This window comes from Mixophyes fleayi, chromosome 12, assembly GCF_038048845.1.
Source record: "Mixophyes fleayi isolate aMixFle1 chromosome 12, aMixFle1.hap1, whole genome shotgun sequence".
NCBI lineage: Eukaryota > Metazoa > Chordata > Amphibia > Anura > Limnodynastidae > Mixophyes > Mixophyes fleayi.
The window spans coordinates 12,863,463-12,888,573 of NC_134413.1; the positions used below are offsets into that span (position 1 = coordinate 12,863,463).

At 43.8% G+C, this 25,111-nt stretch overlaps 1 protein-coding gene across 2 annotated transcripts in view; it reads left to right on the forward strand.

The window, feature by feature from the left end:
• CLMN (calmin) overlaps positions 1 to 25,111 on the forward strand; it is a 97,212-nt gene that overhangs the window by 47,180 nt on the left and 24,921 nt on the right. For both annotated transcript variants that reach the window (XM_075192733.1, XM_075192734.1), the window contains exon 2: positions 15,087 to 15,148. In XM_075192733.1, coding sequence (XP_075048834.1) covers positions 15,087 to 15,148 — 62 coding nt within the window. The remainder of the gene's footprint in view (positions 1 to 15,086; positions 15,149 to 25,111) is intronic.

The window sequence follows — 25,111 nt, forward strand, 5'->3', positions numbered from 1 at the left end:
CATGTTCCTCTCGTGTGTGCCGGTGCCATGTTCCGCGAATATATAAAATGTTACGGCGTGATATTCCCTGCAGGCTTCTAATACTCTATCCATGAAATGGAAACACATTTGTGAGCAGTTAATATTACTAATGTTACCGTAGTTTAATATGGTGGAGGCCGGTTGTAGCTGGTAACTCACAGTGCAGTGAAAGTGGCTAGTGACCAATGAGTATAATGATATAATAGAGGACACTGTTCTGTCTGTGTCTTAACTTCCTACCAACAATAGGTCGCTAATTGCTAATGGTACATCAGCGTATGGACATCTTCACAACATACAGGGAATTTACGAGTTTAGTTTTAAAGGCACAGTAACCTCATTTCAAAGCTTATCCATATAATTGATCTAATGTTGTTATTAGAGATGTTCACTGACCCCTGTGTTTTGCTTTTGGTTTTGGATCCCTATTTTTTTCTAAAATCTTTTTTTTGGTGCTAAGATCACATAATTTGGCTCTTTTTTTGTTTCTACATTATTATTAACCTCAATAACATTCATTTCCAGTCAATTTTTGTCAAGTGACAAGAACACTGCTACCCCTCCTGTTTTTGTGTGAGCAATGGGACTGAGCAATGTCACTGGAGACTGGAGAGTGACAAGAACACTGCTACCCCTGTTTCTGTGTTAGCAATGGCACTGAGCAATGTCACTGGAGACTGGAGAGTGGCAAGAACACTGCTACCCCTGTTTCTGTGGGAGCAATGGGACTGAGCAATGTCACTGGAGACTGGAGAGTGACAAGAACACTCCTACCCCTGTTTCTCTTTGAGCAATGGCCCTGAGCAATGTCACTGGAGACTGGAGAGTGACAAGAACACTGCTACCCCTGTTTCTCTGTGAGCAATGGCACTGGATCTCCTGGGGAGGGAGGTACTTATGGAATCCAAAACCCGCGAGATCCAACAACGCAATGATGGCGCTTTGCCTCCATTCAGATCTGAGGACGCGCGAAAGTACCGAGCCGGCTCGCGAGCCTACTCGGATCCCCTAAGTTCGGGTGGGTTCGGTTTTCAGAAAAAACGGATCTGAGCACCTCTAGTTCTTATACAGTGTAATATATTTGTATAAAATTTGTCTAAAAAGAAAAAAAAAAATCAATATATTCTGTGACACAGGGGCCTATGTAATAATTGCCAACTTTTTGCCCCCTTAATTATCATATGTCATCGCAACTATGGCAGATAACCCTACGGGGCAGTTTACTAATAAAGTCATGCTGGAGCAGCGCATCCGATAGAAGGCTGCCCCGGCCATTGCGTCTTTCTAATGAAGACTCCACATTCTGACCCAGAGTATTTACTGTGCGTGCATGACCCATGACCTAGTACTGCAGATGCCATTTGCAGAAAACCGTACAGGGGAGAGCAGCAACGTTGCCGGAGAGAGATCTGAAGATCCCACTCCCCACAAAATTCAGTGGTTATCCATCCTAGTCAAGCTCCGAAAAGCTAAGATTTTTGAAGCTTAATTAAATGGCCTAGACCAGTGTTGGCTAACCTGTGACACTCCAGGTGTTGTGAAACTACAAGTCCCAGCATACTCTTTCAGTAATAAGCTGCTATATAGTGGCAAAGCATGCTGGGACTTGTAGTTTCACAACACCTGGAGTGTCACAGGTTAGCCAACACTGGCCTAGACCACAGTCCCCATTGAGTATTATGGGGACTGCGGTTAATGCTGTACTTTGCCTAATGCATATCTCCTGTGTTCGGCTTTTCTTAAATTACAGTTTTACTTAAAAAGCCATCTCCGCATGGTTTAGGGAAGGGCTGGCCAACTTGTGGCTCTCCTGGTGTTTGTGAAACTACAAATCCCAGCATGCTTTGCCAGAAGATAGGCCGCTGATACTGGCAAGGTATGCTGGGATTTGTAGTATCACAACACCTGGAGAGCCACTGGTTGCCCAGGAAAACAAGACTAATGGTGGCGTTGTTTGTACCAGGCTGTGGTGCCTATTTATAAAGCCCTAAGCTTGTACCGCCTGGTACAAACAGCTTCACCATTAGTCATACTTACCTACTTTCTTCAGCTCTCTTCCGGGAGCCAGCCAGTGGAGGGGGGCGTGAGGGGGCGGGGCGTCCAAAATCGCGTCATTTCGGCCCCGCCCCCTGTGACGTCATGACGCAAATTGCGTCATTTGACAGCGGGGGGCGGGGCTAAACGCCGCGATTCATCGGGAATCGCGGCGTTTGGGATCTAATTCTGCCCACTTCACTAGGAAGTGGGCACTTCCTAGTGAAGTGGGCAGAATTCGGGAGATTGCCACACTCGCCCGGGAGTCCGGGAGACTCTCGCAAAATGCGGGAGTCTCCCGGACATTCCGGGAGAGTTGGCAAGTATGCCATTAGTCTTGTTTTCCTGTCAGATAAGACCTTCTCTATATATCCTGGCTAAACATTCCTGTCACCCTCCTCCATAAACTGCAGCTAAACCTGTTTTTTTTTACTTATCAGACATTAGTTTAGAAGGGAATAGGGTGGGGAAGAAAAATTAGGGGTAGATTTATCAAACCTTCTAAAAAGGAAGTTTTGCCTATAGCAACCAATCAGATTCTAGCTCTCATTTATCTTGTACATTCTACAAAATGATAGCTAGAATCTGATTGGTTGCTATGGGCAACATCTCCATTTTTCCCTTTTAGATGTTTTAGAAATCTAAGGCATCAAACACTGTGAAGTGAACAGTACATCTGGCTCCTAGTCTTGTCTGACTGGCTGCAGATTTTGACACAATTTTGCATAGCACCATGCACACTGGCATGTAGGTGAAACAGAGAAGCATTTATATTATCTGTGTATGGTAACGTTCTAGCTAAGTGTCAGCTATAAGCTAATAAAAATCATTTCATTCCAGAGGAATGCTGACACATTTACAGGGGAAACTGTCAACCTGCAAAGCATCAAAAGACGTCACACACACAAAGCCAGATCTGTATCCCGTTCGTCTCACGGTCTGTCTGCCGCACACTTAGTCAAGGTCACTGGCGTTTTGCCGCCAGACAGGTGATTAGGGACATCCACGCAGTCCCCTTTTGTAGGTGATGAAAGATTCCATTGTGAGAGCTGCTTAGTGTCAGTATGGGCCAGTATTGTTGGTGTAAGCACTGTTCCCAATATTTATATCACACAGTACACACTGCGTTCCGACCTGTGTGACCTAAGTCAGCAGTGTGCACTGGGATCTCAGGCTGGAGTCTTGTGTTTAACTGTTTAAACTTTCCATCATTTGCAAAATATTGGTATATGAATATTTTTGCAGATATTTCCAATTTCATGAGCAATTGCAGAGAAAAGGAAAAATTATATTTTCTGTGTTCAATGTAAAGGAGTTAAGGAGAGCGTAAGTTATAAAGCGGTTTCCTATATTACAATTCTAATCTGATCTGGAGGAATATCTGTGTAGTTGCTAACACTTGAAAGGAATTTCCATGCACAATTCACTGCTGTGGAAGTCCATGTACAGGGGCTGGTCCCTTAGTGGGTTACCTCATACTTGCCAACTCTGCCGGAATGTCCAGGAGACTCCCGGATTCCGGGTGGGTCTCCCGGACTCCCGGGAGAGCATGGCAGCCTCTCGCATGTGCCCACTTCCTAGTGAAGTAGGCAGAATTAGATTCAAAATGCTGCGATTCTCAGGGAATTGCGGCATTTGGCTAAAAGACACAATTTTCTGAGGCCCGCCCCTGCACGCCCACCTCCCCCCGGCAACTCCCGGACGCCGACTGCTAGAAGTTTGCAAGTATGGGCTACCTTGGGCTGAGTCCCTGGGCTACCTGAATTTTTTTTCCCTTAAAATGTCCCTAATAGGCTGCTGAGCTGAGTCTTCACCCCCCTTTCCCCTGACTAAAATTTAACAGTCCCTGTCCATGTACCGTAGCTCCCAAAATCATACGTGCAAAATCGTGACAGCATAAGCCCCACCTCCAATCCTCCCAAACCCCGCCCAATCAGCCGGAAACTCCCACTTTAAGGTGAAACTCCACCCATTTTCACATCAGCAGTGAGTTATTCACATAACATAGTCACAGGACACAGTCATTAATAATTATGCTATATTTTAAAAACCTTAATTAAAAAAAAAAAACTAATTGACAAAGTTTGCAAAACAAGAAGAGTTAAAAGAAAATGTATTTCTGTTATCAAAACCAGGAAATTAGTTTTGTACATTTGGTCAATATTAAAAAATAGATACGGTATATCTCATATAAGAACATATCGTTAAAAAAAATTCCCTACCCCTGGAAATTAGGGGGGGAGGAAGATACTAAGCTTTTTAATGGGAAAAACATAAAAAAAAAAAAAAAATACTGTTAAATAGTATGAATGCTGCAACCCATGTTTTGTTATACAACTCTATCAGCTGAAAAGTATTAGGAACACCAATCACATATGGGCAGCAGAATGGCACAGTGGTTAGTATTGCTGTCTCGTTATGTGGGGGTCTTGGATTTGATTCCCACCAAGCGTCTGTGTGGGGATTGTATATTCTTTCCTGTATTTGTGATCAAGTTTCCTAAGACATACTGGTAGATTTTTTTCACTTCTGACAACATTGGCCCTGGTTTGTGTGTTCCAAAAATAGGGAAATTAGATAGTAAGCACCACTGGAGCAGAACTCGTGTGTCTAAATAAAGTCCTCTGACTGTACCTTGCTGTGGCATATAATGCTATACAAATACAAGAACAATAATTAATATGGCCTTCTTGCTAAACTGCAAAACAAGACATCACAAGCTCCTGACATCATCACCTCTGTACTGTACCTATCGAACAATGAGCAGCATTGTTGTGTATCGGTTTCACGTTCATCACCTCCCTTGGGATGAGTACTGTTGTGTAGTGAGTTAATGCACTTTATACTTAATACCACTTGACGCTGTAATGTAATACAATGTAATACTGCCTGAGGTCATCACCTGTGACTCTTATTATCTGTTATATTAGGCAGGCATAGGCAAACCGAGGGGGGGGGGGGTTACCTAGTGCCTGGAAACCCCCTCCAAGCCTGGGGCACTGTATAATTCAGGTGGCTGGACCCTGCCCCTGCTTCACACGGCTCTGCTCGAAAAGAGAGAGCTGCATGCATCTAACAGTAGTGCAGGCAGCATTGACCATGTATATTATGGGGATAGGGAGAGTTGGAGAGCAGCCAAGCACTGTCTAAAATTATAGCCACGCCACCAAGCATTCTGGTCACGCCCACTGGCGGCGTGGTGTGGAAACCCCCTCTCTGCAAATCCTGCATTTGTAAATTGTACCTCTATCTGTGTTATGCCACCCTGTGCGCACTTTTCTGTCGCTGTGGGAGGTGTGATTGAAACTGCATTCTATATTACAGGCTCCAACTAGTCACAAACAGGATCCAATGGTGGCCACGTGCGTGAAAGCTAAATGCACTTTTATAGGCATCTGCCATTACATTGTCTAAGATTTCCGTTACATTTTTCCCCATATAACCCTCCACCTACCTGCTTAGTGCTAAGTTACAGGCAGCATTGGCCGTGGGTGTATTTGCCAGCCGCGAGGGAGGTCCTGTAAGCATTGGTTGAACACAGGATTTGGTGGATTCTCATTGGTTGTCCCTAACAACCAATTAGCAGCCATTAGAATGCTCAGTTAGATGTTTTTACCTTTTTGTACCTGTACTGTAAAAACTGAAAGTAAGCTGATGGGGGAAGGGGGGCTCAGAGTTTGCACCAGCATGGGAGCGAGCAGAAAAAAGGTATTGTAACACATGGAAACCATGAGATTAGATTATTTTTCGTAGTATAGTTGATGAAAACAAACATAGTATTGATTGGTATGGATTATAACATCTTTTTTGAACAGTTGCTTGTCCGCTAGTTTTAGTAAATGTCTCCCAATATATATGGGCACTGGAAGGGATGAAGTCTTGAAAAAAATCAGTGTATTCCGTTCTAGCTTGTTAAACGATGGTCTGTAACATGTTACTTGCGGTTCATGTATGATTTTTTTTTTTTACCAGCTGTTCACTAGTGTACTTGGCTGGCCTGTGGCTCTCCAGCTGCTGTGGGACTACAAATCCCAGCGACCGGCAGTGTATGCTGATACTTGTAGACAACAGCTGGAGAGTGTTAGTTACAGGTGGAAGTGGCAGAAGTATGAGAGTAAGTGTCCATTAAATACACAGGGCGACTGCTCTGTTGACACAGGGATAGTTTGTTTAGGTGATAAGCCAACTATTGAAATACAAGTACTGAGCGACACACCTCACTTCCTGGAGGTTTAAAGAGACATATTAATACTGCAGAAAAAAATATATGCTGTTTAAAGCCGTGTGCCATCTGTAGAGCTGCTATACCTGAATAAAGCGAAAATGTCTGAGTGAGATTTTGGACAAAGCCATATACTTTCCAACATTTTATATGTTTTTGAATCGGGACAGAGGCTTGCCTCCTCCGAATAGGAGGTGTGGTCCTCCCACTTGGGTATGCCATGTTCCCTGGGGGTGTGCCTATCACTTTTGAGGAGCTAGGCAGTCAAACACCCCTCTTCATTCCCCTAAATACACCATTACATTACAGCGCACACCTGTGGCAGGTGCACACGGCTCTGATTTGGGAGCGATTGGGAGTTGGAACAAAAGTCCCGACCGGCAGGATTTTTGTTCCTGCTAACATGCAAGGTCCCAAAAGCAGGGTAAAATAAACCACACCTCCGTTCCGCCGAAACCACGTCCACAAACGGACATATTTTTGCAAAACGCCACCAACTTTCCTGTTAAGCTCCACCCCTTTTTGCGTCCTGTGAATCGGGATGTCCAGTCAAAATCGGCACAGTTGGGAAGCATGCATTTGTGAGCTAGGAAGTCAATCATTTATCATTTACACATTGACCACAAGGGGTAGTGTTCCTTTGGAGTCTGGGGAGGTATAGTGAAAATGTTGCCTATAGCAGCCAATCAGATTCTAGTTATCATTTATTTAGCACATTCTACAAAATGACAGCTAGAATCTGATTGGTTGCTATAGGCAACATCTCTACTTTTTCAAACCCGTAGCTTAGTAAATATACCCCTGGGGATCACTTACCAGCTGGACGTGCAGCACGTTTTTCCCAGGTCAATTGCACTTACTTTTCCGGCCGCTCCAATTCTGTATTTTTATGGTCCCCTTGGGTAGACACTTTGGGGGAGATTTAATACAGCACGATATGCTTCCGGAATAATCCACGGAGACATGTCTTACCGATGTTGAGGTTGAAATCTCCGCTAATGTTTTTCTCGTGGTCCCTTTGTGTAACATTTCCTGGATTTTTGGTTTGTGACATTGGCAAAAGTAAAAACTTCCAAAGTAATGTCTATTGTCACGTTAATTCACTGAAAGCTTTCCATTCTTCTACTAAAATACTGCTCATCTGTCGCCATTCATACACTAATGTATAAAAATGTCAATTGTGATGTGAAATAAAGACAGATCGGTGGATGACAGATGCCATCCACTGATCTCTCGTTATTTCACATCACAATTGACATTTTTAATTACATTGGTTTATGTTGTGTAGCTATTAATTATCTTCTTCTATAAAATGCAGAAATCTCATTGAAAGCACTGCTTAAAGAGCGAGTAAAGGCGCTATCTGACATTAATATATCAAAGGCTGATTTTTACTAAGCTGAATAATATACATGAAATAGCTGGAGGGTTTATACAATACAGGTAGCAGACAAAATAACATGTAAATACCGAGGTAAACGAGGGACACCGAGCTAATTGCCTGCAAGGGCTTCCACGCAGGTGTGGCTAAGGTGTGAATTAAGCAGGTAACATACCAGCGTGTTCAGGGTCGTATTAAATGCTGGACTGCTTGGTGGCCTATAATTATGGCTAGAATGGCTGCAAGAGACCGCTGTGAAATAGGGGAGATTGTTGGGCAGGGCCCGATTAAGGGTTCAGGTATCCCTAGGCTAATACACTCGTAACGCCAAGCAAATACACGGTAGGTAGAAACGAACTTGTCCATAATTTTGGGCAGCATGGTAGCTCAGTGGTTAGCACTTCTGCCTTACAGCACTGGGGTCATCAGTTCAATTACCGACCTTGGCCTTATCCGGGTGGAGTTTGTATGTTCTCCCTGTGTTTGCGTGGGTTTCCTCCGGGTGCTTCGGTTTCCTCCCACACTCCAAAAACATACTGGTAGATTAATTGGCTGCTATCAAAATTGACCCTAGTCTCTGTCTGTCTGTCTGTGTGTGTGTGTATGTTAGGGAATGTAGTCTGTAAGCTCCAATGGGGCAGGGACTGATGTGAGTGAGTTCTCTGAACAGCGCTGCGGAATTAGTGGTGCTATATAAATAAATGGTAATAATAGTAATAATTTAAAATCCTGCTTCCTTCACCACCTCCAATGTTTATGTTCCAGTGTTTTCAAAGGGTCACAGCAATCCTTGTCACTCATTTTGTTTTCATTAAAATCACAACTATAGCAGAGCCGAGGCTTAAGCGAATGCTAATGAGAGTGAAGATTTGGAACGGGAGGGGGCTGTCTTGTCTGCGCCTGTTACCATCCTTGTCTATTCTACCTGCTTATCATCAAGTGTCCGCCTAAGGATGACTCATTGTCTTCATACCATAGGAATACGTCAAGATTAAAAAACTTTTCCTTTGTGTTTTAATTTTTACTTTAGAGACCAAAAATTGTCTAATATTTTAAAATTAATTTGAGTTTACACCTTTCCCTGTCACAATTTTGCACCCCCCCGCCAAAAAGCCTGGTGCTCTAGTCAGACTATTGGATAATCATGGCCCAAGAACAGGGTCTCTTTTATATAAGCTTCATTGAGCAAGACAGCTCAACTTGCTAATGCTTTAGTAATCCTCACAATTACTGTGAGGATTCACAATACTAGCTCCAGGTGACAGCTGTCAGAAAACAGTTACTGTGAGAATTGACAATACTAGCTCCAGGTGACAGCTGTCAGAAACAGTTCTCAATGACCAAAACAAACACCTGTTCTCAATTCTTGTAATCAGCAATCTAGCTAGTTTCCTCACCTGGACTATGCACAGATTTCTCTACTCTGCAATTAGCCCTTCAGTGTAAAGGTCAATCAGATCAGTTCTACTAAACCTTTGCAGAACCAAAGTTTTGTTTTGGATCTCTCTGCTTCTGCTTTGAAGAAGGTTTGTTTTATTTGACTATACATCACTATTCTACCTTCTACTACCCCTTGGCTTCAGCTTGTATCGAAATTGTCAATTTATGTGGGAGGAGCCTCAAGTGTTTGTAGTGGAGTGAGAAAATAACACTTTGTGGCATATTCAATTAGGTTTCCGGTCCGCAGTAACGCGCGTTACCGCGGAACCTGTGCAGTATTGCCAGTATTACAGTATCGCCGTAACGTGGATTTTCGTTCGCATCCCTATGGGGTGCGAACGAAAATCCATGTTATTGCGTTATTGCTTTATTGCGGTTCCCTGGATTAACTTCGCAGCCCGTTCCGGCGCGATCCCGCGGACCGGAAACCTAATTGAATATGCCCCTTTATTTTGTAACAGGGCTGCAGTGAAAAGTCAGGGTAACACTGAAAAATGTATTCTACCTTTAAAGTTAATTTTTGAATATTTCAATTAAGATTTAGTGGTCCTTTACGGTATCTGATTACAATACCTCTTAAATGTCCCGTTTTAGTCTGGACAGTCCCGATTCTGGGGGACTGGCCAGGGGATTATGTGGAACTAGTCAAACAATGGCAACTGTACTGAATGGTGAGATCTGCAAGCAGGCATACTAGCACCATCCCAGAAATGAGGTACAGTATTCTAATAAGGATCTTTTTATACATGCATGCTTTAATATTTACACTCGATAAATACAAAGATAAAATAAATAACGATATGGTAGGAACCCATTTAAAAAAAAAATGAAATAACTAGATCATATTTAAGTTACCGGTAAAGCAACTTGGTTAAAATGGAAATATATGATCAGTTTCTTCTTCTTCGTCCGGAGAAGACCTTCCCTCCCTCTCCCTCTCGGACTGTCATGTTGATTTCCTCTGAGATACTAATATCTCGGGGTCAGGAAGAGAATCTTGTGAGAATCTCGGCACGAAATACCCCAGGCTTTGCGCCCTTCTAGAACTGTGTCTTTAATTGAATTTAACCCTTTGGTGCCTGACAAGGAAGCAGAATTTTTCTCCTAATCATAGAGCTTAAACAAGAAATCAAGTTACACAAAATATTTCCCCCAGAGAATGTCAGGGTTCCCCCGTCAGACTAGCAGTGAGCGTTGTTAACGTTTAATCTAACACTTTTTGGGCACATTTAGGTTGATTTTACGCCCCAAGAGATTTACAAACAGCACTGGGCCAATTAAAATGTTAACCGCTGATGTTCTAATTAGTGTTTAGTTATTGTGGTTTTAGAGCCGAACAGAGCTACAGAATTCTACCTCTAACATTGCCGTCTGCAGCAGTCTATTTGGGACAAGGGCTGGGCAATTGGGAGGCAATTGGTTTGGGTGCAGGAGGACATGAGGACATATTCAGCACTGACCACCCTCCGCTTCAGTAAATTCTCGGCTTATTCCTTCTTACATTTTTTTCTTGCTGTAAGACGAATAACGTTTTGACCATACAACATTAGAACGTAGGCACCAGATGATGGAGGGAAAAGAAGCCTTTGGGCAACTACGCATAGGGTACCAAAAGTAATCATTACCCTAATGTGCTTTGATATATCGTCACCGCTGGATGGATGAAGGCTCAGAGGGCACACAGGGAATGCAGATCACTGTAGTCCATTTTAAACAGAACTGAACTGGCAGTCTGGCAACAGTGGTATTTTCCAGGAAGACCGCGGTGTAGTGGGGGGTTCTGGGTACCCAAACGTTTGTTAAACTGCTCAGCATCATTTAATCACCTGGTTCTGTCTTTAATAAAATAGCTACGTGTATATTAGGACAGTGCATACATTTCTGACAGATGCTTAGTCCAGTTAAATGTCACCATTTTTAAGTGTGTTCTAAATGCACTGGCGAGGCAAGGATCCAGTGAACCATAAGTCCCAGCACGCTATTTCACCCCTTTGTCTGTACTCACTAAACACGCTCCACCCACGTGTATGTTAGTGTAATTCACAATAGTCGGTGAAATCAGAACGCATAAATATATCATGCCATGCAGCCTGTTCTTCATAATTCATGCCTTTGAACACTACTTGCCCACGAAATTACAGGTAGGTCTTCTGGAATCCCAGGAGAGCAGGTCATTCTCCCGAATCCAGCTCACTTCCTAGTGAAGGGGGTAGGGCGGGGGGCCTACTGTACATGACCTAAATGGCATCATTATGATCCCACCTCCTGAGCAAAATGACACAATTGCGTTGCGTTGCGGAGCCAAAATGACGCGATTCACTGCACCCCGCCCTCCTCCGCACACGCACTGTACCCCACTCCGGGATCTTCCAGAAAGAGGCAATAAAAACTGTTTGCGACTTGGAAACTTGGGGTTAGATTTACTAAACGGCGGGTTTGAAAAAGTGGAGATGTTGCCTATAGCAACCAATCAGATTCTAGCTGTCATTTATTTAGCACATTCTACAAAATGACAACTAGAATCTGATTGGTTGCTATAGGCAACATCTCCACTTTTTCAAACCCGCCGTTTAGTAAATCTAGCTCTTGGACACTTTAGACTTACACTGACTGACTGTACCTTCAGATTGGTTTGCTATTGCCCCTTTGCCCCAGATTTCTGCCTCAATTGTGTGTAAGTGACACTTCAAGAAATGAATTAAAACAAGGGTTTGTTTTCCCTTTAAGGAATTACAGTATTAGATATACTTTTATATTAGAAATATCCTATATATTTCTCAATATTACAAGAATGCATTTAATACTAATGTTATTTGTACTTTTCCTTAAATGTAAAAAGAATCCGGGAAGTGATGACGAGTCATTGGCTGTTAGTATGTGTGTGAGAGTTATCATAGGGCTTACTCATGTCATATGTGTAGTTTACAGCGCCCAGCGGTACCTGTGTACACATCCTGGAATACAATGTCATTTAGAGGAAGTAAAGAGCTTTGCTGCGCTGAACGGTAGTGTAATCACAGCTGCTTTGCTGGCACCCTCACTTTACAGAGGTGGTGATATAATGGTGTAATGAGCCCTGCGGATGTATTGTAACCCGGCTTTTAACTGTGTTCAACACCTCTAGTGACAGAGACCAGAGCGCCGGTCCTGCGATCTGCAGACTATTACCTCTCGCACTTCCTTGCAAGCGGCAATGTGCTGCAGGCACAGGTGGTGCAAACACAAATACCAGTACTGGCACTTGGGTAACTGTTGGCACCTTTCCTTCCTCACTCTCCAATAATATAATCCATCTCCCTTCAGCCGTTTCTGCAGTGACCTCTCGTAGTAAGGAATAGGAATTGAGTGAAGGCAGCCACTCGGCACTAGAGAGGATTGACCAGATTAATGTCTAATTTGGTCACACGTATAAATCAGCCAAGGAACCAGATCACCGCCGGTAGAAGCCACCTGCGGTAATTTTCCCACTGACTTTACGAACATGCCCGATAGTACTATTGTACATATCAGTGTTGGCTAACCTGTGACACTCCAGGTGTTGTGAAACTACAAGTCCCAGCATACCCTTCCAGCAATAAGCTGGGACTTGTAGTTTCACAACACCTGCAGTGTCACAGGTTAGCCAACACTAGTATATATCAACACTATTCCATTTCTGGTATTATACCTAGGGGTAAAATCGCAGGGGTACTTAAAGAAACACTGCTGCAAATTACTACGCCAGGGCTGCTCTGGGGTCCCCAGCTTTAACCCCCGCTAGTAAATTAAGTGTTTTCTTCTTTATGGAGAAAGTGCTACACGTAGATGCATAGGGCTTTCCCCGTAAGGGATCGATCAAAGCCAGAGAGGATTCAGCTGGGTCCCATTGAACATAACCAGTAATATCATCATGAGCTTTCATCAATCTATGATTTCTCCAACAATAACTCTTTGATAAATAACAGAAAGAGGTAAAAGGGACTTTTGTCGGCCTTTACGACGGCATTTTGACCCTTCACCACTTCATCATCATCATCATCACCATTTATTTATATAGCGCCACTAATTCCGCAGCGCTGTACAGAGAACTCACTCACATCAGTCCCTGCCCCATTGGAGCTTAGTCTAAATTCCCTAACATACACACACACACACAGACAGACAGATAGACAGACAGGAACACAGACTAGGGTCAATTTTGTTAGCAGCCAATTAACCTTCTAGTATGTATTTGGTGTGTGGGAGGAAACTGGAGCACCCGGAGGAAACCCACGCAAACACGGGCAGAACATACAAACTCCTCACAGATAAGGCCATGGTCGGGAATTGAACTCACGACCTCAGTGCTGTGATGCAGTGTTCTGCCCTCTTAAATAGACTCCCTAGATTCAGACATGTGCACTTGTTGGTGAAAGGTAGTTCAGGTGGGTTAAGGGAGGTGATTGGGGCACGTTATGGGGCACGCTGCACGTTATGTATCGTTATATATGTGCAGCTGGGGGTTGCAGCTGGCGCAGGACTTTTCTGGCTCCGATTGGTGGATGAAAGATGGGTCGTACAGTGAATTAACATGTTACATTAACATCCACCCTCCCACCACTATATTTCCACCCCTTTCCTTAAGTGAAACACATATGTTTCTTTGGTAAAATACTGCTTAGTTTTGCTTGTTGTCTTACATTGAGCATGATGAAAAATTGTCTTTATTGTGGCAATTTTGTTAGTGTGAAAATCTTTATCACATTGCTCGGAGTGCGACTGGAAAGATGTTTCCCTGAAGATCTACGTGGAAACACAAAATGATTCCCACTTAATAGCCTGGAAAACACCAAGTTGGAGCTAATGGAAAATTAAACTCCTTATGCGGGATGGAAAAGGGGGCGTCCCCCTCCGTACAGCGAGAAACACCCCTAGCCTGCGACTTCTTCACCTCATTATCTCATTTCAATAATCTCACTCCTAAGGTTCCCTGCCTGGCCTACTTCATACTTTTGCTAGGAACGCCATCTCTCCTCCTAACTCCTCCCCTCTGCATGTGCCATCCGCACACTCCGCCATCTTGCTTTGTAAGCCCATGTACGTTGGCAGATATCTAGGTGCAGATAGAGACACCTGGTGGATCTAGAGCCCAGAGCACGTTCTGTGCTTCATAAATCACCTCCAGTGATTGATGTAGCCGTTAAAATGATGGGTAACTGATGGGCATTCACGTTCAATAAACCCTACTGTATTTTACAGATAGACTCACAGATGTGGGAGTGATTGGAGGTTTCACTAGAGTGGTTGACGACATATTGGAGTATATGGATGTAAAAGGTCTGGCCAACCTGTGTCTGTCCAGTTCTTGTGAAAATACAACTCCCATCATGCTTTGCCAGTAGACAGCCAGCCGATAGCTGGCAGGGCATGTTGGGATATATAGTTTCACAAGATCTGGAGAGCCAAAGGTTGACCAGTCCTTAGCTAGAGGGTAACATACATGGATAACAGGTACGGATGTGGGTAGAATGGAGATGTGGAAAGTTCACTAGTGTTTTACTAGCGTCAGAGCACATATTGTGGCCAATCTAGAAAACAGAGTATACATGGATGTGCTGGGGCTGAAGACATGATAGAGAGTTTGTATCTAATCACCACATTAGAATGCACAGATTAGGTCAGGTCAGCGAATGTGTCCGAAATGGGAGGGTTCTATGCAAATGTGGCCAATGTGAGCAAACTAAATCTAAACAACAGCACTGAGTAGCGATCTAAAGCTTTAGCCCAATCAGATTTTAGCCTGTGGTGTCAAACGTAACTCTCTGTGAATCAAAGTTGATGCATCCACCTTGAACTATGAACTAAAAGGCATGCATATCCTAACGTACCATTTGCAGTGGATCCCAATAAAAGTACACTGGGTGTGAGGTCAGAGGTCAGTTTTTGTTTATTTGAGAATCTGTACTTAATATTTTGTATAGGTAACGAGTAAGTTTTCAAATCAAATCTTTTTTTTTTTTCTCCTCCTAGTTGAACGGGAGAACGTACAGAAGAGAACCTTTACCCGATGGATAAATCTGCATTTGGAAAAGGTATAATAGACATCTATTGTTTTACTTGTCTTGAATTGAAAATTACTGCTACAATATGACACTAGTACTCCTAGGCATGAGAATTGTTTAGTCAAAAGTAATATTTGGTAAAGACAAAGAAGTATATGTTTTTTCATTTTTTATTTGAGCACTGTGGGTATTGTTTCAGTGGCGTTGATGGATGGTGGGTTATCTTGGCAGGACAGGCTGTATGCCAGCTCTCACTTATAAAACGCAAATGTGCAGGATACGATGTTCTCTGTACAACCTGTAAGAACTATATCCAGGGTCAGTGTTGACGTTGTTAATATTTTTAGTTTTTATATGAGTGTTTTGACCAGAGGAGTGGGTGCGTCTGTCTGTGTGATTGCACTACAATTAAAAAACACATCTTGTAATATGACATGACTCAGTTTAAACAAGTAAACTATTTATGGCAACATTATGGACTTTTTGTTACAAAAATGTTTTGTTGTTGCTCTTATTGTCTAAATAAAAATCTGAACTAAATGGATAGAAATCGAAAGAACTGCAAATTCCCCCACATATGACATGATACGACCATACGGGATGAGATCTTATAGTTATCGCTTTGTATTAGAGATGCTCACTGACTCCCATGAACTGGTTTTGGTTTTGGATCTGGATTAGCTTCATGTTTTGGTTTTGGTTGGCATTCTCATGAAAATTGGCCTACACAAAGGACTCACAAGGACCTTAGTTATTGGTCCGTAGTGAATGGATGGGATGCATTCGGCCTCGATTGTTTGTAGTCTATTTAAGTTATTGATTTAATTTTGGCCATAAATCCGTTTGTGCCACGTGACAATGCAACTGGCGTAAAACTTGTTGCACTGCTTGTGTGCACATCCTGCAGCTACATCTTGATTTGAGCGTATCTTATTGTCCCTTGTGTTTGTACAGGCGGTTCACGGGTGTCACGTGTAAAATCAGTACCGGGAATGAAGACAATTGAACCATCCCTCTTAAAGACGCATCTGACTTCCACTTATCTTTACCTCCCAAAAGTCGTATCTTTGTGTCACATAGGCTTGGTGCAATTGTCTGAATTGATGACGATGAGGGCCGGATATTTGGGCTGGATGTGTCTATATGCTAGATTTAAAGTTGCACGTATCCGTAGCGCCAAATATAGCCTCAGAAACTTTGATCCTTGTCTTTTTTGACTAGATATATTATCGTCATCATCATCAACAGTTATTTATATAGCGCCAGCAAATTCTGTAGCACTTTGTATTATGTAACCTCATTACTGCTTTTGACGATTCCCAAAACAACACAGGGTATCCCAATGTTCAATATTATCGTCCACATATTCTGACCATTTATACTGAAGATAAGTTTTAGAATCCTCACTCTGGTATAGAAATAGAGCATACTCCCTCACTCCCTGAATGTCAGGGAGACTCCCTGAAATAGGGGTGCTCTCCCTCACTCCCCGAAGAGTCTGGCATTCTCCCTGATGCTGAGCCAGTACAAGACGTGGTTGGCTTCGCCATCTGTGACATGATGACACAGTTCAGAAATTGTGTCCTATGTCCATATATTGATGCCTATGGAGGTGGCCATTTTCATGGAGACCAAGATTTAATCAAAGACTGACAGGTAAGACAACATGACTTCAGTAATGGAAACAGAAATGTAAAAGACACTTCAGTCTAAAGAGATTCAGTAGCTGCTTTTCGTTAGTTGCCTACTCTCCCGGAATATCCGGAAGACTCCCGCATTTCTGGGAGGCCTCCCGGCTTCCCGGGAGAGCAGGGCAACCTTCAGATTCTCAACCCCCGCAATAGATAAGTGGCGGGGGGCGAGGCTTAATGACGCAATTATTGCATCATCTTAGCGGTGACAAAATTATGCGATTGACAATAAGGGTTTTAAAGCTGTATTGTTAGATTTGTCCAAATTCGGGTCATTGGCCATTTTAAAACCTCAGCCTCAGATGAATATTTGTCAGTACACAAAAGTCGCCTTGTTGCGTTCTCCTATAACGCAGGCCCCACTGTTTGTAACACTCTGTGAACAGATCTTAGCACTCGCAGATACCTGTCGTTGACTGTCTGGCTTTATGAAGTATTTGGCTTCTGTAAAAGCTATTAGGGAACGATAATTAGATCATGCAGGAACGCTGTGGTGTGTTTGTTCTCCCATACCAGCCACGTGAAGTCTGAGGAACGTTTTAGGCACAAGAGCTGTTTTGTCTGGCTGCAAGTTTTTTGTTTTTTTTTCTTTCATCTGCAAACTATAAAAAAAAACAAAAAACTTTTTCTTGACGGAAGTATTGCCTGGTGCTCCCCTTTCCCTAACCCTGGTACCCTTCAGCTGTCAGGTGAAATCATCTATTGGAACTTCTACCCTGGGGATCAGTACGAGCCAAATCATGTTTTGCTTCTCTTGGCTGCTGTGATGTAATGTATCATAAAGAGAACGGAGTATCCGCTTTACAAGTCTCCCGGGCGAATTGTTAGACGGTAAAGGAGTTAATAATCCATAGAGACTGATGCAGGAAGAAATTAAACAGCTGGAGTTTTGTAGCGTCAGTGCGTTATTAGTACGGACTTGGTCTGCAGGCTTACAATCTAGTGGGGAGGAGGTAATAAACACGAGATGGTGCTGGGTAGGTGAATAATGATTTGGGATATAGGCAGAGGCGGCAAGAGGGGGTCGTGCCTCTGTATTGGGAGGCAGAGGTGGAACTAGCAAGCTGTGGGCCCCGGCGCAGCGAGGAGGGAACTGGGGCCCCCAAACCTCTGCATCTATCAAGCAGCCGGCCCCATTATCTCCATGGGCCCCGGTGCATGGCACCTGCCACACAAGTGGTAGTTCCACTACTTTTGGGAGGAGTCACTAACCTGGTGTGGACATGCCCCCATTGGTGGCTATGGAACGGGCGGAGGGCGGGGCCCCCCGGGCTAAACTTTGCCAACTCTCCCCTAGGAACGGGCCAAATTTCTTTTGTTGGTCCTGGATATAGTTAGGATGGTAACGGCATGCAGTCTGTGAGGAAAGGATAATGGAGAGTGTTGGAGCAATGTAGTGTTTGGGTGTTGGATGAGCCCCAGGGTTCTAATTGAAGGTGGGTATCCGAGTTAAGAAAGGGGTATTTGGGGTACTATTACGATGTGCTTGGTCTGCAAACATACAGTCTAGTTGAAAAGACAGTGACTGGTAGATTTATCAAACCTTCTAAAAAGTAAAAGTGGAGGTGTTGCCCATAGCAACCAATCAGATTCTAGCTATCATTTTCTAGGATGTGCCAGATAAATGATAGCAAGAATCTGATTGGTTGCTATGGGTAACACTTCCACTTTTGCTTTTTAGTAGGTGTGCTAAATCTACCCCTCAGGATTGTTTACAAGACTTATGGTTCCACTGAGCAAATGCAGTTTATGATGTCAAGTGCTGATTTTTGTGCAAATCTGGCCACTTATATGGGAATTCTAGAAAGTAACACAAAAGCTTACTACTTTAATGGGAGGAGCCGGGCAGATCAGGTGATTCCTAGCATCTACGTATGTGCCACACACAAAAACTAGATTCCTTGTTGTAGAATTAAATATATATTATATATGACCTGCAATGGGTGATTAATGCACATTTTTGGAGCGTTCCAGGTTACTGGGTAGCTTCAGAGCCTCTTACCTCCTGCAACATGACACAGATGTGACACATGAAATAAAGACGGCCCAATGTCTCCGTACTGTTTTTTAGCAAGATAAATTTGAGGCTGGAACGAGCTGTATTTTGGGAGAAAAATGTAGTTCATAACAGTATAGGGTTCAGAGAGGAGGGATAATGCAGTGTAGGGATATTGTAAGATCCTTGAGGAGTATAAAGTACTCAGCACGTGCTTTACATAGATATCTAATCACAGAAAAAGTATTTTTGTTATGGAGAAGTTTTCTTTGCTCACTATATTTAGCAGAATAATACCCTACCACATACTGATTTCAATTAGTGTAAAATCTCCATTTATTACGCTGTTGTGTATGAATAGTGCTTTCATCTAATTCCTTTATATTTTTAAATCATTCTTTTATTATCCGGCTGTAAGTAATTTTTGTACATAACATTCCATAGAGCGTGAACATTCTATACAACACTGACGTTACATTTATATAAAGGAGTTGTTCATTTCAGATATAGCTGTGACCAATTTTGTTTGAAGCTACATTTAGGAAAATAGTTAGGACAGATTAGGCTGTGAAGTACTGACCTCTTTCCTCTCTACTGGCTGCAGCTCGCTCCTCTACTGGCTGCAGCTCGCTCCCCTACTGGCTGCAGCTCGCTCCCCTACTGGCTGTCAGTGGATGGCTGCAGCTTGCTCCCCTACTGGCTGTCAGTGGATGGCTGCAGCTTGCTCCCCTACTGGCTGTCAGTGCATGGCTGCAGCTCGCTCCCCTACTGGCTGTCAGTGGATGGCTGCAGCTTGCTCCCCTACTGGCTGTCAGTGCATGGCTGCAGCTCGCTCCCCTACTGGCTTGTCAGTGCATGGCTGCAGCTCGCTCCCCTACTGACTGTCAGTGTATGGCTGCAGCTCGCTCCCCTACTGGCTGTCAGTGCATGGCTGCAGCTCGCTCCCCTACTGACTGTCAGTGGATGGCTGCAGCTCGCTCCCCTACTGGCTGTCAGTGTATGGCTGCAGCTCGCTCCCCTACTGGCTGTCAGTGTATGGCTGCAGCTCGCTCCCCTACTGGCTGTCAGTGCATGGCTGCAGCTCGCTCCCCTACTGACTGTCAGTGGATGGCTGCAGCTCGCTCCCCTACTGGCTGTCAGTGTATGGCTGCAGCTCGCTCCCCTACTGGCTGTCAGTGCATGGCTGCAGCTCGCTCCTCTACTGGCTGTCAGTACATGGCTGCAGCTCGCTCCCCTACTGGCTGTCAGTGGATGGCTGCAGCTTGCTCCCCTACTGGCTGTCAGTGGATGGCTGCAGCTCGCTCCCCTACTGGCTGTCAGTGGATGGCTGCAGCTCACTCCCCTACTGGCTGTCAGTACATGGCTGCAGCTCGCTCCCCTACTGGCTGCAGCTCTCTCCCCTACTGGCTGTCAGTGGATGGCTGCAGCTCGCTCCCCTACTGGCTGACAGTGTATTGCTGCAGCTCGCTCCCCTACTGGCTGTCAGTGCATCGCTGCAGCTCGCTCCTCTACTCGTGGTCAGTACATGGCTGGTTTGTTCATGTTACCCTTAAAGTTTACTAAATAAATATATTGCTTTTTCTTTGCAGATTTCTTCTGAGCCTAGTTTATGTTTCTAGGCAGAACTGTCTATTTCTGTTGCATTAAGCTGGTCTCTAGATACAGTTGAGACCAGCACAAAGAGCACAGTAGAGCGTTGTCCTGTCCACGGGCAAAGAAAATAGACAGCTCTGCCTGATGATACCTATGCATTCCTGAGAAGCACAGGAGGCCAAACTATAAAGCAGTTAATTGAGCAATAGCTGCATAATGGCACGTACAAGCCAATAGATAAAAGTCATCTGAAGGTGGAAGCATAAAGAACAACCCGCCCTATATTGGATAAAGTGCAAGCTTCATGTTTTCTGAGTATTAACTTTGAAGTATCGTTACATCTTGAGTAACAGGCATATAAACATGTTTCTAAGAACACCTTGACTTTTCCAACTTCTCTAGAGGAGTCCTGTGATATCTCACGCTCACTATTAGCTTATTATGTAACATGAATTCTCCAGTGTGAACGTTTCCAAAATACAACTTGTTGCTTTAAATTTTTCCCAAAAGCGCTAGATAAACAAGTAAGTGAAAGTTCAGCGTTTTAGATGGGTTCTAGCCGTGGACTCCTGGTCTATGTCATTTGCTAGGGAACCCCTGAGCTCCTCACTCACGTTCACTTAGATATTGTTTGAATTACTGCTTTAGAACACATGGCTCCGCTCATACAGACAATGATTGATCACAGTTAGTGCTGGCTTTTGTAGCACGATGGACCTACCGTGTCAGCCGGGCCTGGTGTATGTGACAGTTTTGACATCTCTGCTGCTGTAATGGAGTCATATGTTATCATTGTTTGCCTCATAGGCGCGCAGAGGTGTTCTTGAACTAACACCAACACTGTCACGTACACTATAAGGAAAAGTCTTATGGATGTGTGACAAAACACCTTTGTTCTGTGATGTGTGCTTTCAATCACTACGTTATTCCAAAGCTTGGTCCCGTCTCTCACCAGATGTTGCGGAACTTCAAGGGTATGCTGGGACTTGTAGTCCCGCGCCGGTTAAATAAGTTTCTTAACTCTTCCTTAGAGGATTACGTGGTGACTAGTCTTATTTCACAGCAAAATAAAGATTTTGAAATGGAAATGGGATTTCTGCTTCTTTAGTGTCAACAAGTTGGATGCATGAACTTTGTTTCATATACAGGGGGATTTGACGCCACAATCTTTTTGCACCAGTTTGTCAGCAGCCGAGTGTTAACTTGAATTCTTATCATTATTGTTTTTTTGCAGTGAGATTGTCGTAAATAAATTAGTAAGGCACGCTCTGCAAATTTAGACAGTAAACTGGTGTGGTGGCCACGGTGTTGGAAATGATAGTGTTAAAAATGTAACTTGGAAAAATCCTGTGGATTGGGCCTTTTATGGAGGAGTCCTCATTAAATCCACCTTTTAACACTTTTTTTTTCCTGTCCGGATTGCTGAGTTTAAAGGTTACATTGATGACAATACAGGGACACAGAATAAAGCAGGAGAAATGGAGCTTATACACCGATCAGCCATAATAGTAAAACCGCCTGCCTAATATTGTGTGGGGCCCCCTTGTGCCACCAAAACAGCTCTGACCCGTCGATGCATGGACTCCACAAGACCTCTGAAGGTGTCCTGTTGTATCTGGCACCAAGACGTTAGCAGCAGATCCTTTAAGTCCTGTAAGTTGCGAGATGAGGCCTCCATGGCTCAGACATGTATTTCCAGCTCATCCCACAGATGCTCGATAGGACTGAGATCTGGGGAATTTGGAGGTCAAGTCAACACCTTGAACTCTTTGTCATGTTCCTTAAACCATTCCTGAACAATTTGTGCAGTGTGGCAGTGCGCATTATCCTGCTGAAAGAGGCCACTGCCATCAGGGAATACAGTTGCCATGCAGGGGTGTACTTGGTCTGTTGCAATGCTTAGGTAGGTGAAACGTGTCAAAGTAACATCCACATGAATGTCAAGACCCAAGTCTTCCCAGCAGAACAATGCTCAGAGCATCACACTGCCTCCGCCGGCTTTTCTTCTTCCCATACTGCATCCTGGTGCCATCTCTTCCCCAGGTAAATAACACATGTGCCCCTGGCCGACTACATGATGCAAAAGAAAACATGATTCATTAGATCAGGGCACATTCTTCCATTGCCCTATGGTCTAGTACTGGTGTTCACGCGCCCATTGTAGGTACTTTCGCCTGTGGAGAGGGGTCAGCGCGGGCACTCTGACCGGTCTGCAGCTACGCAGCCCCGTACACAGCCAGCTGTGATACATTGTGTGTTCTGACACCTTTCCATCATAGCCAGAATTAACTTATTCAGCAATTTGTGCTACAGTGGCTCTTCTGTGGGATTGGACCAGACAGACTAGTCTTTGCTCCTCACGTGTATTAATGAGCGTTGAGCACCCATGACCCTCTCACAGGTTCACCGGCTACCTTGGACCACTTTTGGTAAGTGGAAACCGAGAACATCCCACAAGACCTGCTGTTTGGGAGATGCTCTGACCCAGTCATCTAGCCATCACAATTTGGCCCTTGTCAAAGTCGCTCAGATCCTTACACTTGCCCATTTTTCCTGCTTCCAACACATCAACTTCAAGAACTGACTGTTCACTTGCTGCCTAATATATCCCACCCCCTGACAGGTGCCATTGTAATGAGATAATCAATGTTACTCACTTCACTTGTCAGTGGTTTTAATGTTGTGTCTGATTGGTTTATATATATAGAGAGAGAGAGAGTATGGCGGTCGCAGTGGAAATTTTAGAAGCGGCGGTATGGCATACCACCCTATACACCCCACTTCCATCAATGTGTATATATATAATTTATATAGTGCTTACAATGCTTTACAAATTTCCAGGAGAAGAGTACAAGAATACTATTGGGGAACATTGTCAGACACTTTAGGGCACATAGATTTCTGACCCAAGGAGCTTACAGTCCGATTAGTTTCCCAGAAAACAAATAGATTCATTAGTTCAAACCTCAACACATAGAGGAACATGGACTAAAAGAGTCACTCTGCAAAGAGCTTGCTGAATATATTGTTATAATGAAATTCCATTTACAGAAACAAAACTCCAGAGCCCAAGCCTGTTTTTCTATGCACAGGAATATAGATTAAGGGCTAGATTTACTAAGCTGCGGGTTTGAAAAAGTGGGGATGTTGCCTATAGCAACCAATCAGATTCTAGCTGTCATTTATTTAGTACTTTCTACAAAATGACAGCTAGAATCTGATTGGTTGCTATAGGCAACATCCCCACTTTTTCAAACCCGCAGTTTAGTAAATCTAGTCCTAAGACTTTTTCACAGCAGGCAAAGCTGAACATTGATCCTCACTACAAAAATGCAAAGACATTAAAGGGAATTCACAATCAGAGGACAGAAACTGCTGATTAAAATTGCTGATCTTCATCTACAACTTTATTAAACTTATTATCAGCCCAGCTTATGAACAAATGCCTTATAAATAGAGAACATGTTTGACAATTGTATATTGCTTTATCTTCAGATTACATGTCCATTATTGGAGGGGTTTAGGAGGCCACAGACACATTATTCGGTACTTCTACCTCCCGTCTGTCCCTGTTTTGGAGAGGCAGTCCCTCTTTTTTCCCTATTTTGTCACTCTTCGTCCTGATGTATTGTTGCTTGTGAATAATCTCAACTACTTGTATCAAAGCATCCAGCTTATTTGTCTGTATGGGCGAACAAAACTGTACATGTATCTCATTATATAACTTGATTATATAAGGTCTATATATTACACAGCACTTTGCAGAGAACATATTTTCATTCATTTCAGTCCTGGCCCATTGGAACTTGAAATCTTCATTCTCTACAACACAGACACAGAAACACATTAGGGTTAATTTAGTCATCAAGCCTCTAAGATTTGCACCACCCAGTTTTAGAATTTTTCCTTCCTCGTCCCGTGACATCTCCGTGGTGCAGTTATCAGATCAACAAAATTCCTTATGTAACACCCCCCTAGTGGTGTTTTAGTTAAACCTTTACCTCAGTGAATTCAGGAGGGGTCACCTAGAGGGTAAGCTAATAGTTTATGAAAAGTTACATAAACAGGTTACCATGGGGATAACCCAGCCCAGCCTGGAGACTGAGGGAGAGGAAGGAGGGGCTGTCAGCAAGGGGGAAAGGAGATAGGGAGAGAGGAGAGACAGAAGAGGAGAGATGTAGCTGGGGACCTGGGGTGGAAGCTCCCAGGCTCCCCCAGCATTCCCTGGAAGTCTGAGCGTGGTGACTGAGCCAGGGCAAGGAATGTGTGCCCTGGATGAGGGGGAGAACTCCATGCCACTATAGAGAACCCAAGAGAGAGGGGGACACTTCGCATGGAAGAGGCCCTGGAGTGAGGGCTGCTACAAGAGGCCTGGTAGCTGTAGTGTCAGATCCTGAGGCTGAGAGTACACAGAGTGACGTGTCAGAGCACAGGAGACATTATCCCCGCAGAGGAGGGATGAGCTGCAGTTGAGAGGTACACAGAGTGTGTCAGAGCTGCATGGAGGAGAGGCTGCCTGCCTATTAGCATCCATGCATGTGCCCCTGCAGAAAGGGTGATCTGCAGTGAGTATGGAGTGCAAGAGACATGTAAATTATGTTATTTAACATCTGGATAACATTAAGAACTGTGCAGGAGGAGTGATAAGATATTTGCAACCATATTCGTATTGCTCATTAAGAACTGTGCTGGAGAGAGTAAGGAGATGTATAT